General features: G+C 33.3%; 2 protein-coding genes across 2 annotated transcripts in view; one reads left to right on the top strand and one right to left on the bottom strand.

Annotated features, from left to right (window-relative positions):
• Positions 1–2619, bottom strand: part of trio (trio Rho guanine nucleotide exchange factor) — a 684295-nt gene extending 681676 nt beyond the window's left edge. The window contains exon 1 of the mRNA XM_089645879.1: positions 2470–2619. The gene's annotated coding sequence lies outside the window, so the exon portion shown is untranslated. The remainder of the gene's footprint in view (positions 1–2469) is intronic.
• Positions 2620–6299: 3680 nt separating this feature from the next.
• LOC149412241 (uncharacterized) lies at positions 6300–19745 on the top strand. Its single transcript, XM_089645760.1, has 6 exons — positions 6300–6325; positions 8635–8704; positions 10375–10510; positions 13082–13176; positions 13777–14092; positions 17329–19745. The coding sequence occupies exons 2-6, from the start codon at positions 8672–8674 to the stop codon at positions 17481–17483; spliced, it is 735 nt and encodes a 244-aa protein (XP_089501886.1). The 5' UTR covers positions 6300–6325; positions 8635–8671; the 3' UTR covers positions 17484–19745.
• Positions 19746–19768: the final 23 nt, after the last annotated feature.

The raw sequence follows: 19768 nt of genomic DNA, 5'->3' as shown, positions 1-19768 counted from the left end.
TAGAAGAGTCAAGTTCGTTCACCTCGTCACTGAGACGACACAATGAATTATGATTATTGAGTATCTCTTTTCTTTAATTAAATACACTGCACTGATAAAAATGTAGTTGTTTTATCAACAATTGTTCTGCGGACTAACGGAATCCATATAAAAACTATGAAATAAAGAAGCACAAGGAAACGGAGTGATCCTAAAACAATTCAAATTATTTTAACTTATTGTATTCTTGATAAACTCTGGATAACAGCATTATTATAATAAGTATAAACCTATGTACAAGTAGGTGCTTTCACATTAATGCCCCGCAGTGAGCGTCTAAAGATGGATATGTAAATACGACATATTTAAAAACGATAATAATTACCACAACACGGGCATTAACCTAGTGTGATAGTCAAAAGAAAATGTACTGCATCATCGTGTAAATATTTATTAAAAAAAAAAATAAGTGTACACGCTGAAAATATTTAATAAAACGCGACTCGTTTGAAATAGAGCAAAAATCTCTCGACAAATGCTTAAGTTGCATTTAAAGATACACTGTGAGTTTTTTCATGCCTATAACATATTAAATAACAGAAAAAAAACGTGTTTTTAATAATTTTCGGAGCTTACTTTGCGATTTTTTCTAGCGAGGGAATTTTTTACAAATGTATAGATATTTTCTTCGTAAATAACTTTTCATTTTGGAACTTAAAAACTTAAAGAGTTAACGAGAAACTTGTTATAAATCGGTAGAATTGGGTATGCGGCTTAAACGCCTTTTTAATGTCAATTTATAATAAATATTTTGAGCATCAAGGCTAATTATAATTATACTGTATTCTCTTCGGCTTGGTCTATTGTTTAGTAAGGTGACGCATAAACAATGATATTTTTAACCACTTTACGATCAAAGTCACTTAACATTTTTACTATGAGATATTCCACTAGAATTTCCCTAAATTTCTCAAAAAAGTTCAATCGAGCATATATTAAAAAATGCAAGCTATATTCGGAACATCAAACTTAACATTTTTACTATGAGATATTCCACTAGAATTTCCCTAAATTTCTCAAAAAAGTTCAATCGAGCATATATTAAAAAATGCAAGCTATATTCGGAACATCAAACTTAACATTTTTACTATGAGATATTCCACTAGAATTTCCCTAAATTTCTCAAAAAAGTTCAATCGAGCATATATTAAAAAATGCAAGCTATATTCGGAACATCAAACTTAACATTTTTACTATGAGATATTCCACTAGAATTTCCCTAAATTTCTCAAAAAAGTTCAATCGAGCATATATTAAAAAATGCAAGCTATATTCGGAACATCAATCTGAACAACGATCACCAACAACAACAAACCCAGAAAAAAATATTTTGGGAAAATATTTACCTAATTGTAGCATTTTTAATTGGCAAAGATTATGGAAATTGTACTTCGTTTCAACTTAATTACTATACTACAAGAACAATTATTAAGTTCGGAAGAGATGTTACAAGCTTTATTAAAATTCCATTTTTATGCAGTCTTCAAAATTTCTCTTATAAAACGATTCCTTTGCAGCCATTTTGGATTTTTTTGGATGAACTTGACGTTTGCGAAAGTTTCGTTCCCATCAAAAAACGCATAAATTACTTAATTAACCCAAACTAAGAACATATTTTTTTCATGTTAATATTTGTTTCTTGTAGTTAGTAATTATTGAAACGAAGTGTAATTTCCATAATATGCGGGTAAAAGTGCGGCGGTTAGGTAAATAATTACCAACTACTATTATTAAATAATGAGGAATTTCAATTCTATTTGTGAATGGAGTCTTATGTTGCAAAAATCAAATGCTCAAAGTAAACTAATAATAAGTAAAATTGTTATTCCACTTTTAATTATTAACGGTTGAATAAGATTTTTGTTTAAATTATCATAAAATATGTTATTATTCAGAATACAAACTGTTCACGTATTATTATGTCATTTCAATAATAATTAACAAAAAAATATATTTTAATTGAAGGCGCTTTTCTAATAGGTACATTTGAAAACAATAGAATATAAAATGTTATTTACGAACATATTTGTAATACTTTGAAAGATGAAAACGAGGATTAATTTAGATGAATTGAATTAATAATTTAAAATCAAGCCGGCTTTAGAGACAGAAGTGACTAATGCGAAATAAAATGAATACTTTTGAGTACCTAGTAATGCAAACATTCAAGAATTCCGAGCGACAAGTTTAATTTGCTGTATAAAAAGAACTTGCCAGAGAAAACTTTCAGGTATTAATCACCCAGTTTCAAATTGTTAAAGAGCCAAACAAACTTTATTCATTCATAATTAAGAAGTAAATATTTAGTGGAAGACACAAAGAAATGAATAACACGGCATGGATCATTCCCCTTGTATAGGTGGTATACATAGATGTCTCAGAAGGTACGTCAAAATAATAACCTTACAAAGCCAAAGGTTTAAAACTTACCGTGCGAGTCGAATACCTCTAGTAATCCAAAATAACTTTTCTAACACACATTATTGTCACTTTTTATCACATAAAACTGTTTTAATAATTGAACTTAACTACACAAACAAATAATTATATTAATTCGCGTTGAAATAACAACCCTCCGGAACCATGATGGCGTTGGGAAACTTTAGTACTACATGTGTTGCCAGATTATCCGGCGAAACTATTTCACAATACCGAGCGGCGCCGGCAGTACTTGCTTCCCTACTATATTGCTTGTAGCTCTTTGTTGCTTGATTTCGGCGTACGTACAACCTAAAGCCGCATTTACATTGTTAGCGTCCCAATAGTCGCACTCTGTGACTAATATGGCAACATTTTAAGTTAATGTTATTGGTTGTTCAGAAGAACGTTCTGTCCACACTTTTGCCAAAATCTCAAACAGTTGATATTCGTTCCGCGGGTGTGCTATGTTTGCCAAAGAAAGGTAACTCAAAACGGTTTACTTATGCATCAGAAGAGTTTTATTAAGTTTTGGAAACATAAAATATCCAAACAAATTATTGACAATATAATAAATAAATAAAAACACAAACGAATATGAATTTCGTATTAAGGTGTTCATAATTTGATTCAGTATAGTTTTCATGCCTTATCAAATTCAATTTAATGCAGCTACATGGCAGAATATGTATAACATTTTGAAAATCTTCTTGACAAATGACTTAAAGCCGTTATTGATGTATAAACCCGGAATTAATCTGAACCTAAAACCTAACGTGGCAAAAACTACACAACTTCAACAATATAAGTTTTATTTTTAAATAAAACCACCTATAAACAGAAGTCTTCATTCAACCAGCTAAGAATTTATATATTTTTGTTTCACACTTGGATTTTCATAAATATCAGAATTTGAGATAGCTTTTGAAAATAATCTTAACGTGAAATTAGGTAAAAAAAAGAACCAAGTCGAGTGTTAAAAAAAACCATCGGCATCAATTTCAAAAACTTTAGCTACGTTTGCGTTCAAAATTTCAACATTTATAATTGCTATTAAAATCAGAAAGTATCTTTCATATGCTTTAAAAAACAGTATTTCATTTTGGGAGACGTTCAAAACAGTAATTATATTTGTAAGTCAATTCAAGCAGGAATATTTCTAAATAAATCCATATTATAGGATATGTTTATAACTGACATGAAACCATGTTGTATACTTGCTAAAAACTTTATTTATTCATTTTTCAATAAAACTTTAAAATAATTACTAAACAAGGAATCAGTGAACAGTTTGAGATATCTATCGTTGAATGTGTACATATCTGTCAGTTTGATATCGACCAAGAACAAAAATAATATCCACGCCACACACCTCATGGCAAAATTAACTTAATATTGTAATGGTGTACTACGTCTGTTTTCGGAATAATTACATTTAATTTTGCTACCTTCACTCTTTCACTCTTTTCAATGTTTACTTGACATAATTTTAATGTATAAGGGACTGGGACACGGTCAAGCGGCTTGATCGCAAGCACGTAGTTTTTTTGTCTATTGTTGTCTATTGTTGTCTATTGTTGTCTATTATTGTCTATGCTTAGCGGCTTGCAAGCCCGCATCAAGCCTCTCCTTCAAGCATGGCCACGCCTTCCTCTGATTTCGTGGTGGTCAAAATTTTATTGGTTTATTTATGCATCTATGTATATGTACTTCTATGCCTCAGCGTTGATTGAAAACGACAGTTTTGTTCTATGAAGTAGAAAATAAAAAGGTATTTGACTGGAATCAATCTTCTTTATAAATAAAATACTCGCTGCTGACGGGGAAACAAACCAGTCTGGTCTTGTCGCTCTATTCTATTCATGTGTTTTAATAATGAGTATCAATATTTTAATATGTCAATAGTTTATCAATATTTTAGAATGCCATAGTCTCACTGGCTCCAGATGGGAGCAGTTGATACTCTTGTGCGGTATTCATACAAAAAATATGTTTTCTCCATTGAAAATTCAGAAAATTATTTATTCTACAGTTTGATTATTAATGACCTTGAAAACCGCTGTCATAATTATTAAAAAATACTAAAATACTTCCAGAATTTTTAAATTAGATGGATTTCTACAAATTGAACACAAAAACAATAACTAAGTACCTATTTTATAATAATTTTATTCAATTTATATCATTGTTTATGATACGTGATATTTATTTGTCTATTTTCGTTTGTCTATTCCCACAAAAATATAAATTCGCATCAAGCCCCGCCGCCAGCACGTAGTATTGCGCAATGCTTGCAAGCCAGCTTTGGTACACGGTCAAAATGCTTGTCACAAAGTGCCATAGACAAAAAACTACGTGCTTGCGATCAAGCCGCTTGACCGTGTCCCAGTCCCTTTAGATTCGATGTCCGCAAACTATAGAATTCACCCGTCATAGCACAGGGTCATCCCTAGCATGGAGGGTGAAATATCACAAAAAATCACATGTACTCTCTATCATATCTCTATCAATAAAATAAATAAAAAAAATCTTGTTTTAAAAATACCGTGAAAGATCCATTTACAAAATCAAAACATTTTGTTAAGTACCTACTTATTTGTTTGGTGGGCTAGTTTGTGGTTATTTACTCCAATTTTCACGAGTTTAAGTTCTAAGTTTAAAAAACATTAAAACGTCACACTTTGTAAAATAATTAAAATTATGGCTCCATAATTTTGATAATAATACACCATTCTTTTAAATAGTTTTTAAACTTTTATTTTTCACTTCTCACTACAATTTATTACAAACACATATTATATTTTTATGCCGCAAAATCAAACATTTCCATTCATGCATGTAATTTGTATTGTATCCTAGCTTACCTCGGTTCTACTTATAAGGACATTACAAGTAGTATTTAACAATATAAAATTATTAATTAATCCAACTAACACACAGCACATTTATTTATATTACCTTTACATTGACAAGACAGACTTGCTTTTGTTCTATGTGTGTTATGTTTAGGTGTGTATTATTAAATTATTATGTTTGCATACTTTTGTAAAAATATGTAATACTTAGCTGAGTGAGAATAATCAAGAAAATATTAAAGAGTTTTAAAAAGGTTAAAGTTTACAAACTTTGAAGTATTTTAATTGACAATAAATGAAGGAAATTGCAGAAAAATATAAAAATCAACAATTTATTTTGTAATCCTTTTGTAGCAATGAACACAAAACATATCTAAGAACTAGAATTCATTGAAGTTGCATAATATTTTCCATCAGTTATTATTGCAAATATTCATAGGTATGAACTACACTTACTTAGGTACATTATTTTCATAAAACAGAAACTATCTAAAGAATATCTTTGTGGTTCACTTTATCATTTGGGAAAAGGTTTTCAAATAGACAAATCCATATTTTTTGATCAATAAATGTAGCAAAGTTTTTAAAAGCCGATTGCAAATATGTATAAATTCTGTAAGTATTACCTATGAATTAAATTCTTTCTAAAGCAAACTTTACAAAAACAAATTTGTAAGATATTTTACTCTTCCGCTTAGATACATAACATTAGTTTCAATTTCGTTTTTAATGTCGATAAACTTACCCATTTTATGGATTATTCAAAACAATTTTGCTGATCTCGCTAAGCTCTCTAAATTGGATATTCATATAATGGTAGAAGCATGATTTAAAACAATATTAAATAAAGTATTTGTTTCAAATGCAATGTTTTGTAATATAAGCTAGACAAGAACTGTGTCATCATTATTACATAGACAAGTCCATAGATGAAAAATTTCGTGTTTCTGACAAAAATCAATATATTCCATAGAAAACTTTTCATTACTGAAGTTTGACACGGCTAAAACAAGGTAGGTCGGGTTTTTCAAACCGTCGAAATGCTGTGCGAAATTCAACTCGAATTTAGTAATACGTTCTCAATTGATTCATAAAAGTTTTAATCAATTTTGTTAAAACAGAGTTTGGAGATGATGTTCGTGTCATATCCATGCCAATTATAATATAACCTTAATGTTAATTTTCTATTAAACGGCGGTTTTATGTGTCAAAGAATGTTTGTTATTGTTTTCACTCTACCAGAAGATAATTAATTTTGAATTTTTAAACTCTTAAATTGGAGAATGTTGACCCAGAATACATGTATCTTATGACGTGGACGCCATGACTAATTGTAGCCGATTTATTATTCATTCTTATCCTCAATTATAATATACGAAGTTAAAATCTAAGTGATTTGCATTTCCTACTAAAATCTGTCAATTTCTGTAGGATTCAATATGTTCCTGCAAATGTTTATACGGCATATTGTATTCAATTTGTCAATGGGCAATGATATCCTTTCCTTGTTTTATTGGGCTGATTTGAATAGGTCATTGCTAAAAAAAGTGAAAGCTCAACCATGTTTTCAGTTCATTTGATAATAGATTTTTTAAAAGAGAAGTAATCCAAGCAAATAAAATTTTTGTTTCTCACAGGCAAATGTTTTTCATAGGTTGGTTGTTTTTTTGGTTTCCTGAAGCATGTTGTGCTTCTTCCTTATCGATTTTTGAATTAGACCATGACTTAGTATCAATTATATACAAACATGATTGACTCTATTGACGGATGCCGCAAGGCTGTCAACACCTAAAAACAATGTGAAAATAAACATGGTCATGTTTTGGGCACATCTCAGTAAATAGGATTGTTAGCACTGCGTTATTTCACTTAGGTTAGCTTAACATTTGGAAAGCCAAGATCCTGCGACCTAATATAGAATGTATTAATGATTTTTCTTTTCAGTGGTCTGTACCAAACTGTATTTCTGACTAACCTGTGGCATATTTTGCATATCATATTACTTTTCTTCTTCAGCAATTTAAATCTCTTATTGATTTATTCCGTGTGACTTTAACATTATTACCTAATACATGTATGTAATAGTAAGTACAGGGTGCGGCAGAGAGGACGGACGTTTTTGAGATGGGTAGTACTCTCCCCCTCCGTCTACGAGAAAGGGGGGGGGGGTGCCGCTTGACTCGTTAGTTCCTAGCATTGTTTTACCAGTTGTCGTCATGGAGTCGTGGACGGTGGAGCACCGTGTTTTCGCCTATGATTGTTTCATCCGAAATAATGAGTCAGTCACCGTCGTACAGCGTGAGTTTCGTCGCCACTTCAACATTCATCGGAATAGAGCTGTTCCCTCTCGAAACACCATCCTTCGTTGGGTTGAATCACTTCGCAGGCGTGGTGAACTGATCAACAGAAGACCAAGAGGAGCTCCGCGAACAGTTCGAACTCCTGAAAATGTTGAACGCGTTCGACAAGCCTTTCTTCGCAGTCCGACTCGATCTGCCCGGAAACATGCTGCTGCACTTCGCCTCAGTGATCATTCGGTAAGGCGAATTTTGCATATGGATCTCCGCTTTCACCCCTATGATATAGAGCGATGTTGGAGAGAGTCTACGCGAACTTCCAAGAACGCCTCCAGCACTGCATCAACGATTTCGGCCACCACATGCCTGATGTGATTTTTCACACTTGACTCTCTCAAATGCTATTTCCTCACGAACCTGATTCCATCAATAAATTTGTTTTTGAGTAAAAATGAACTATTTTATGATTTTTTTAAAACCGTCCGTCCTCTCTGCCGCACCCTGTACAATATGTCATGTTCTTGCAATTAGCGATATGTGCATGCTAATTATCATCTATATTTAGTTATTATTTATTAACAGTTCGCAATATAAATATGATACATTTCATAAGATACCGCCTTAGTATTGTATTAATTGCCAAGTTATGCCCTGTTTTCGAAATTTTTATGCATTCATCTTTTCACTATATATATTGCTGTATGAATTCTTAGACAAAGCGATTTTTGACATATTATGGCAAGTTTGCAAAAACATTTTGAGCGATCGCTTGTCATAATGTGCCTAATTTATAGAACATGTATTTGTAGAAAATATGGGATAAATGGCGAAATTTTTTTCTCAAAATTTTTTTGTTTGACATGAAGCGTTTTCTGGTTTTATTTTTCTTATTCATTGTAAAACTGATTTTTCCCAAAAAAATACAGCACCGCAAAAATGTTCCAGTTAGTATCTAATAAGTTAGCACTTTGTGCAATCTTGCACAGTAGTGTGTTGAATTTGTGAATTTGTTATTTTCTTTTCAGGTAATTAAAGGCGACCATTGACCCAGTCTTCCTCAAAATGTCGAGCCCCGATGAAGACAATCCAAGAACAGTGAGTGCCTATTATACATTTTAAATTACTAAGTACAGTCGAACTTGGTTATAACGATCACGGCAATAGCGAGTTCACGTCTATAATATCTATAACACGCTTATCTTCATATAAGCTGTTAAGTATAAGGACGTTGATTCACTCATAAACCGCGCAAATATTTTTGTCAACACAATTTCTGAATACATGAATGCGGTCATTGGTTCTAAAAAAAAAAACGATTAAATGGGAATTATTCTCGAAGTAAGTAGTAACAAACAAAGCAGCGGCACAGTGCTGCAGTTAGCTGCCTGGTGCACAACGGCGGCTGGCGGCGATTTCCTATCTCGTTAGGGAAGGTTTCATATTTTTATGGCACTTAATTGCACTACCTGTGTATGATTGTCGGCAATGTGAAACATTACCATCCTTCAGGCACTATGTAGAATTGTCAAAGTTATGCCAAATTTGAGCTGTGCAAATTTGTTCCCAAACGTCTTCTTTGGTATTACAACTCATCGTCAATTTTGTTTTAAAAACAAATAAATATGTTTATGGAGGTACCTAGTTACGTGTACATATCCCTGCACGGGGTAAATTTATAAAAATCTATAAACTTGCCTATGCTTTGAACAGGCCGCGACCTATAAATGAATTTTTTTCTTTTTCGTTGAGGTGGAGGGGGTTGATGGCGAAATTTAAGATTTAAGGTTTCTGTTGATTTTTAGAATTTGGTGTTATGCAAACGGTTCTTCAAATTTGGTTCCATTTAGGACATGCAGCGTAAATTAACCAAACAAGGGCCGTATGAAATTGACATGCAGGCCGCAAAAATTGGGCTGCAGTTTGTGCATCAGTTGTTTGTGAAAACCAAAACAATCCCGAGTGCTAATTATTTATGACAAGTGAGATTTTACAAGCGGAACGATACGCACATGTGATGATTCATTGTTTTGAGCGAAATCTTTAAAACAATCATTGATGATAAATTTGAGTAACAAACATGTATTTTTACTGTATACTGTACTACGAAAATATACTGTACTTTTGTGAATATATTGAATCGAAATGTTTATATATATAAAACATGCATATTATATTTATAGACAGTGGAGAAGAGTCGATGTTTTATAATCAAGATATAAAAATATATTTTCGGGCACTACATTGCTAATGCTGGTTATACCTCATGAGATATATCAAAATAATGGAATTGTATATCTTAAAAAGGCCCACAGAAAAGTCCGTGATGATAAATGTCTATCTACTAAGGATAACCTCCAGGAACGTCATGTATATGTCAGCTAGTCAACTATTAATAAACGTTAACAAATAATTTTTAGAGAGCAGAACGAAAAAATAAATTATCTTATAAATATTTACTAAACAGAGAAATGAGGAAAGTTCACAATGTATAAAAGAAGTTGTTGTAATTTATTTTTTATAGGAAAACAACTTTCAATCTTCAGGTTTTGATTTGTTAGGTTAGCTCAAGAAAGAATTTTTGCATTGAGATGTTGGTTCGATATCGAAAAAAAAAGCATTGAGCGAGAAGGTTCACACGTAGAGACATGTTCGAATGAGCATTATACCATCGAGCATGAACGAGCGTGGGTACATAGCTTTAGGTTTCATTGGGTGCAAGATATTTTGTTCATTTTAACATAAAAAATGAATTATATATTTTTCAGTCGAATATGTATGATATCATGGATAATGACATTGAGAACAAGCCAATTCCACCTCCGGAACCGACGATGGATCCGGTTGTAGAGTGGTTCTTGAGGAGGGGCCTGAGGCCTCGCTTGCGACCTGCTCTCCTTGAAAGTAAGTTGCACCAACATAATAACTTATCTTATTTAAAGTGGTATATTCAAACTCATTGTACGCAGAATATTTAATAACTAAATACTGATTACATTGAATGAAGGAAACATTTTTAATTTTTTGGATATGTTTGAACTTTTAATAATGAAAATAAGCGGGTTTGGGTACCACTGGCAAGGGAACCATTTATTGAATGACCAAAACCTCCGCTATATGTTACGCCAAGCGATTCATTACGTTTGGTGACTGAACAGGCAAGTGAAGTTTTGGTTTTGGAGATGGATGCATCTGCTCATCTATCACGTGGTAGACTGGATTGGGAGATACTGGTTGAGGGACACCTTTTGACCTCTCCAGCAGGACCCATTCATGCATCCGTCACTCTTAGATACACTGACCCCCATGTTCCTACCCACCGCTCATACTCTTTTCCTTCCTAGAACTTTCTTTTCTTAAAAAGGCCCTCTTAAAAGGCCCTCTAAAAAGATTAAATAGGCCCTGAGGGATACTAATGAGATGGATGGTAGTGGATTGTGGTCACACCGATGAAGTCGGTAGCTCAATGGCGTAGAAGCGGAGATCAGACTAGTAGCAATGTTCATTGCTGGTGGACCACGGGTCTTTCTGATACTCCAGTGCGAAGCTAGAGCCGGAGATGCTGTAGATCTTGACGGCAGATGATGCAAGCGCATGATGCAAGGCCGGTGAAAATGTCGCGAGGCCCAGGCACAACTGTAAGTTTCCGCTGTGTAGAGTGACTGACTGAATTCTAAGACCGACTGTAGCGCAGTGCGGCCGTGTATATATAGGGCCGCGTGCGTCTTTTCAAACCGGGAATATTCCAGATATTGCAAATAGACTAGTGCGCTATTGCCACTTATCTCATAGGTGCCAAATGCGATGCATGCTACACATATCGATGTTCTAAAATATTCTAGTAGCGTGCCGCTACATAGATATTAATAGCCAAGAATTATAGCTTATTGACTATGCAAGTTTACTTACTTCAGTTAAAATCTATTACTAGGCAGCCAGAATCATTCCATTATAAGGATTCTTTTGATACCAAATAATGTAAATTTTGTATACGGTGAAACGTCTTTCGTTTTTGAAGGAACCTATTGAAAAACAGATGAATGCGGGAAAACAATGGATGCGGGAATATAGATTAATGCTACATTAATTTAATTGTCGTGTCACTTGGGTGAGCAGCACAGTTATCTATCTACAAATAATAAAATATTTTATTGTTTAATGCCCATTGCTGCGTCAACATCACAAAAAATATTTTAAAATTTTCGTAGTCATCCGTACCTTTTTGTTTCAGTAATATTTTACAGGTTAGGTTTTCATATTTAGCGATATGCTAATGTGTGAGGCGCTTGCGTATGTCAGTTGACACAAAACAACACGGCGGTCCTCTCTTTTGACCCTTTACCGCCGTGGTAGAACTCACCCTTTAACGTCAATATGTCTTTCTAGTTTTAATTTGTCACCGTAATGATATAACGACCACTAATGTCAAAATTTTCGAATGTTCTGCTTCATTGTTTATGGGTACTGTTATTTGAAACCAACCATTAGGCTAAAAAAAAAGTGGGTGTGTCAAGCCTACGCAAGACAGAAGTGAAACTTCTAGTATTCCTCTCTCTCTATTTTCATTTCATCATCTCTATTTTCTCTCTTAGGTTAGTTTGAAAATTAGAGGTTAAATAATTCAACGACGAAGCATGGATTTGCTTTTTCTAATATTTTCTTATAGATGAATGACGTTCGATTAATGTATAGTTCCAAAAATTTTCAATTTATTCACAAGTATACAATATTACATAAATAACAATATTACAATTAAAAATTACAAAGAAATTACAATGACAATGATGTGTTCATCACCTCTATCTCGTCACTACTCATTTTTAACACTGAAATTCTGTACCAAACCGTATGAACCACAATCAATTACGTATTTCACTCGTATTACACTCACGACGCAGTATACTAACCAAGCAGCTGATGCTTGGCGTGGCGCAGTTCGCTGGTGTCTGAGAGAGAGGAAAGAAGAGAAGAGAGAGAACGTTCGTGAGCGGCTCCCCCACCTCAACAAGCGCATATGGTGAGAGAGGGACAGTGAACGGTGAGCGGTGGTGGGGGTACCCGCATTTTCGTGTCGATCCTGACTCGGTTTTACTCCGTCCCCGAAAATCCATTACGCGCCTAAAGAAGTTTCACTTCAAAAATGGGTTTGTATATTCACATTTTGAAAAATGATCGATCAACCAAATTAAGTACAAAAGATGAATGTGTTAGAATGATACACAGATGATCTATTTTTGTGAGTCATGTATGAAGTTAATTTGATAATTTGGAAGAAATATATGACAAATGTGGGAAAAAGATTATTCAGGGAAAGATCGGTCGAGAATTCACTATACTTACTTTTTAACTATAATAATTTAATAATATCTCCCAACCAACCACAAATTTAGAATGTAACTCCTGTTAAACATTTAATAAGTCTTGAAAGGAAATAAAATAAAGAATACGAATTATTATTTATCTGATATGTTCCAGCGAGAAGTTCCTTTGGAGCTCCGGGTGAACGTAGGGGCCCTCACTTTGTCCCTCCACCGGGGGCCACTAGAGTTCCTCCTCTGACTTCTCTCGGGGTGAGTTATTTTCTTTCCTTGCACTTCAGATACTATCTTATGGCAGTGTCATCATCTTGTCTTTGATAAGGAAAACGGTTGAAAAACAACCAAAATGGCTTATATATATATATTTGTGTGTACACCGTGTTCCATGCTAAAACCGCGGAAATTCGGAAGGTGGTTACTTGTTATAAACGGAGAAAAAAATACTAGTAAAGTTTTTACAAAAAGAAATTCTAATTACAAAAAAAAAAAAAAATTGCAGCAAAAATTGTCCGGCATAATCATAGCTTTACTTTTGCAAGTAATGTACAAGTTCACATATTCATAACAAGCCACACTCACATTTCAAATCTTAAATAGAACAGCTAACCCAGTGGGAAGAAATAATAATTATTATACAGGTATTTTCTGTAAGGATTTATTCAAAGACACTCACACTTGAAGCCAGTTGTAAATAAATTTAGTACCATTTCACAAAAATCACATTACATAAATTATCCTAGTATTATTTGTATTTTGAAGTTGGCCATTTCCACTTTATGTTGTTAAATGTATCCTGTAGTGTCCATATTTAATTTGCTACAAATCTTCATGTCTACCTATTATTGGTTTTAGGGTTGGGATGAAATAATTACCAAAGACCGCTCATGTCTGCCGGAAAAACGTCCATATAGTTCAGGCTTCCTTAACTATATGAGGTATTCACACAAAATTGACACCGACGAGGACGAAATGTCTTCTACAGATGTTTCCCAGAATAAAAATGCCGAAGAGGGCAAATCACCTTCTACCGGTCAATCCCAACAGAAAACAACTGATGAGAGTGAATTGCTTTCTCAGCTTTATTCCGATAAGCTAAATTCCGCCGCCGGCGAGGGTGGCGAGCCTCACTTTAAGAAGATGAGAACTGAGGAACATGCAGTTTTTCAAGGTAAATAATTAGATGTAGTAATGAACTTTCTGAGACAAACCTTTTACAGTCTGTTCAAACGTAGGGCAATCTCCACATCTCCACATGAAATATTGTATATGTATGTATTTTATATGCAGAAAGCAAATACATACAACCAGGGTAGGTAAAATTTAATAGTTGAAGTGAAATATTAAGTTAATTACATAAAGTTACCCGAAAGTACACTAATTAGAGGGGTTGGTTATAAAATATAAAATATTTATGTATATTACAACCAAAGATAATAGAATATAAGGAGATATGCTGCGAGGGTCGCCTGACCATCGGCAGATCATGCTCTACTGAGCGTGATTTAAATTTAAATACGTTTGTGTTGTCGCCGTATACAGTTCGTCCTCGTTTTATTCAAAATGTTCAATCATGTTCAGTGCAACTTTGTGAAAAGCGTGAACTTTAAAACAAATGGAATATCATTTCACCTACAAGTACACAATTAGAATACATTAATAATTTATTTATGATTTCAAATAATTTGTGCATAGCAGAATAAAGAAACTTTACCCCTTCTGCCTCACAACATACTTCAATTGGGGTTGCCAGCAGTGGCGGCTGGTCGCATAGTGCGTTCGTGTGCAGCACTATCTAAATTGTAATAGCTAAAATTAATTTATAATATCTTACTGAAGACTATAAAATCTATAAAAATCATTTAAAAATATTACTTACTAATACAATGCAATGAATATTATCAAGGAGAGCGATTTTTATCTCTCCAAGTATAAAGTACGGCCGCTGCACGGCGCTCGCATCGGCCGTGTGCACAGATTTGCAAACGAACGAAAATACGTTTTTGTATGTATTTTTTAAAACACTGCAAGCTCGTCAATCTAGCCATTTGTACCAGGAATTAACTGATTTTCGTGTGTCACACGCCGCCGTCATAACCCGATGATTGCCGAAGATTACCGATTGATGAACCTTGACCCTAGGTTACACGAAAACATCCAAAGTTCGTCGAACTTCGAACTTCATCGATAGAGGACAATATGGATCACAGATCAGCTAACGTCGTTATCGCGAGCCGTGACGTAATTATTGTGATTGTTTTGGTATTGATTTATCGAGTAATTTGATCAAGCTAAATACTGAACTTAATCCTTTTAATTTGTAAGTTCATAAGAAATAAAAATGAGTGTAATCAGTGTCGAATATATAAGAAATAATAACAGTTTGTTTGAAAATAAATTATTAATTAAAAAATTCCGGTCCACCTCGCCCAGTGCTCGTGATTAAGCAAGAGTGTAAATCTAAATCATGAGCTTTTACTCGAGTGAGTGACAAAAAAAAACTTTATGATAAAGCTTTTTGGTTGTGTGGTTGTGACATAGTTAATCGTTTTTTTTGTTTTTCGTGTCTTGTGTTTGGTGGAGATGCAACTTGGAGGTTGAGTGGGATTAATGATTTAACGCATCTATCAGAGAAGTTGAAAAAGCACAATTCATCTACTTTACATTTACATATTTTTGTCATATTGTTTTTATTTTGGATTGTCAGTGAACCACCACCTTTTTAGGGCAGCGGCCGCCACTGGTTGGCAGAGTCTCACTATCTCCATTTGAATAGGAGCAATTAGGAAAAAAAAGTGATTATTTATTGAATAAAGAATAATTTATCTCAGTTTTTATGTGTCGTAACTTATAGTATCATATTACAGATTTTCCAAAGGAAAGAAAAATTAAAGTTCTGAAATTGAAACTGGTTCCCTACTTGTCACAGCATCATTTGCTCGTCTCTCTTTGGCCAAAATGATTTTAAACCAGCAACAAAAATTCAGACACTTTTTGTATGGGCTGTTCGTACATTCAAACTACCACTTATGTATAAATCGGTGTGATTTCTATTTATTTTTTATGAAGAATATATTTAGAATTTTAGGTTAGATGAGAAAAATAAATATTTTTTCTCCACGGTTGCATAAGGTTTTGCTGTTTTAACCAATATTTTTGTTTTTATTTATAGCTCTCAAGCGAACCCACAATCTCTACTTTGATCATTACAGCTGCAGCGCAAACACCAACAATTGAAGATTCACCTAGAGAAAAAGTTGCAGTTGTTGATTGAATTTTTTTTTTATTGGATCTCGATAATTGCACATAAAACGTCTTCAACCAACCAAAAGGCGATATCCTCAAAAATATAAATCAATGATAGATTTCATAAATGCATTAAATAAATTCTGATAAATGCAGCTCAATAATAGTTGTTAAAAAGCTCCGACAGTGGAGTCAGAGACCAGATGACTCGGTGTAATATAAGGCTAACGTCAGTATGTACCGTTAAAATGAAATATACTGCCAGACTAAAACTTTAAAGATTTGTTTCTGATATCGAAAAAGTCTGTGTAAAGCCCGGGCAACTTCGGGTACTTCAGCTAGTTCATGAAACTACCTACTTGACTCACTAGGCACAAGCACCTATTTCAATGTCAACATTCACAAACAAATTATGTAGCAAACTCGTCAATTCCTTGTCTACATACAAGCAAATGAGTATACCAATTATTATTAGTTCAAAACATCCTTTTTTATGTCAAGATATTGTTTCTGATTTCAGTTTACAATTATTATTTTTTTATTTAATCCGATTGTAAAACACTGTAATGTAAGAAATATATTTTTTAAACCATTTGTTTATAACAATAACCCTTATTTACAAAATTTTAAACATTTCAATCTAACCAATGACTTTTTATCAAATGAAAGTTAAACTTGAATAATTCAATTGAAATGTCGATTTTTATACCAATTTGGCCTTACAATCCTACTTGTCTTCATTTGTAAGTGTTGCTAAAGTTGAATGCTGTCAGAAAGTGCAGTCACGGGAATCTGTTCTAGTATTAGTGTCAATGTAATTGACACGTTACATGAAACTACCTACTGTGTAGGTTTGGAAAGGGGCGTAAGCGAAGGTCTGCGATAGTATTGGTTAACAAAATCGGCGACATATGGTTCCATAATAAAAACAGTTGTCAGTATATCTCCTTAATTATATTATCTTTGATTTCAACTATGTATATACATTTCATAGATTAGGAGGTCTAGGCATTGAGTGAGCATTTACTCATTCTATGTAATGTTATATTATACCTACATAGTTGATCTTGTCCTCATATTTAATTCCAGTTTTTTTTTATACTGGCCATCTCACAAATATGAGAATATCATTCTGCTTACCACACAATTTTTAATTTCTAGTTGCTCTGGATAAGACTGTGGATGAACTGACCGATCACACGTTGGCCGAGAGTGTCAGGCACAATGACTTCACGCACTTCGCCTATTACTCCTCTGCCATTGTGGACCTTCCCGACCCAGATGAAGAGGATACTGCAGATTCAAAACTTTTCTAAACATTATATCTCCACATAAATCATATTCCTGCAACAGACCGCCATTTTAGAACATGTGTTTTGTATATGTATTTAAAGAGCACCCACGTAAATTCCATATCAATAATGTTAATAAACTAGCGTCTACTGTACATATATTATTTAAGATACAAAAAAAAAAGAATTAGAGTTAGTAGTTTTTGCCAATATGTACTCATAAAAGTCGGCACTTGTCCTTTACGATGTGGATGTCAAAACTAATACAGCATTGGCCACAGACAAACATTAATTGATGCCCATGATGTGTTCTTTTACGTGTAAATGGCAGTTTGTATTCTCTAGTCAGCAGAGATTGTAAACAAAATTGGATTCATCCAATAAGGAACTGATTCAGAGCTTAAGAGAAGTTGAGATTTTAAGAAATCTTTTTTTGCGAATTTAAGAAAAAATCTGGATACATTATTCAAGTTTATACTTCCAGATGACATGGAAATAAAACATATTTATTGGTTCGTATTTTGCAAAAGTGCCACTGCAATTTATGTAGAGCTCTAAATATCAATTAATTAATACATACCTTCAAATTTCAATGTAATATTTTTTTTCTTCATTTTTGTTAATATAATCTATACTAGTGTACAAGTACCCGGCATTGCTCTACTTTTCTATAATTTATATAAATATAATATGCACGTATTATATGTGTAAACATTCTGGAAGAAATTCTCTAAATGATAGTGAAAACCCTATCAAAATCCGTTGCATATTTTAGAAGAATGAAGCACACAAACAGGCAGACGCGGATAGTGACTTTATTTTATTCTATTTAGGGATACCTAAATCACACGGTGAAGATGCAATATTGCAATGCACATTTTATGAATGTGTGTGGTTGGTTCTTTTTTCAACAATTTTTTTTTAATCTTATTTTTTCCAGATTACTCATCCAAAAATACATACCACCACAAATAGTAACTTCTCTACTTAGAAGGCGGTCTGTGGCAGGACAACGTCTTATATTATAAAATGCATTCCAAATGGTTGACTTAAATTCTAACTGGTTTCAAATCTTAATATGTACATAGAAATTCAGCCTGCATTTATTAGTGCTCGCAAAACTAGAAAAGTGGTTGACGGATATGGCTGAAAATTTCAAAGTTTGTTGTTATTAGTGCCAGTAGCGTTTATAGATGTTTAAATATTAGAAGAAGTCGGGGACGCCCGAGGAAAACTTAATGCAATATCTCTATTATATTATATTGATTAAAATTCATGTAATGAATCTCTTATGTTACCCATTTAAAAAGTATTGACTCTTTGTGTTTAGTTAGTAGAAATGTTGTTATAATCTAGAGAATATTATTTATTCTTACGCCTGCTTGTCAAACTGTCTGTTTGCCTTCCAGATTGAGAGGATTGATGGTAAAACTACTGTAAAAAATGGTAATAATTAACCTACCTAGTAGAAGTTAAAGAAATTTATTTTATTTTTAAACTATTACGTACATAAATTTATCAGTATGTTAAGAATTGTATGTAACATTAGTTTGAATGATTAAGTAGAAACTTAAGTACTAGTAATTCAGTTGACCTTGAGTCCAAAAAATATGTTCCTAATTTTCCCTTTAATCATACGATTTATAGGTAAATACTTTCATATTTAATTATAAATCATATATTTTATGTAATTCAAATAAGGAATTACACAATTTATCCAAAGAAATGTCCCTATTCATTAATAACTCTTTTTTCAATTTTTCTAGGTACCATAATATTTATTGTTCTGATTTGTCAGCTCTGTGTACAATCCACTCTCATGCAAACTCTGGAGATCGGGAGAGGAGGGTTTGGGGAGACCCTTTGACCTCTCCAACTGGTTTCTCGAATCATCGCCTTGCGCCGCAGTGGGAGGGATATATTCATAATATGTCCATCACTCCTGGACACACTGATCCTTAGATTTTTGCTGCACTATTTCTTCTCTAAGAAAGCGGTCCAGTCGTTCAACAATTGCTAATACTAATACAAAACTATATGTACAATGCATTTGACCAATGAACGTGATGCTGCATTAGAATGTACATATTTTATTATTTATTTAAATTCTATACAGGCAGGTTATATACAGGACCATACTTACCTGGTCATCGAGCAACAAGTAAAATTTCAATGGTAGAAGCTACCCAAACTCCTAGAATCCGTTAAAAGCCAAATATCAATAACCAGCGAGAAAGTTTAAATTTTGTTTTAAAAGATGTCACCAATGCCAAAAATCAACCGTAAACCTTGCCACCGTCGAAGTCGCG

The sequence above is a fragment of the Hesperophylax consimilis genome, chromosome 23, assembly GCF_061612785.1.
Source record: "Hesperophylax consimilis isolate HC1 chromosome 23, BYU_Hcon_1.0, whole genome shotgun sequence".
Classification (NCBI taxonomy): domain Eukaryota; kingdom Metazoa; phylum Arthropoda; class Insecta; order Trichoptera; family Limnephilidae; genus Hesperophylax; species Hesperophylax consimilis.
The sequence above is the reverse complement of the archived record's forward strand: the minus strand, read 5'-3'. Positions and strand labels throughout refer to the sequence as shown.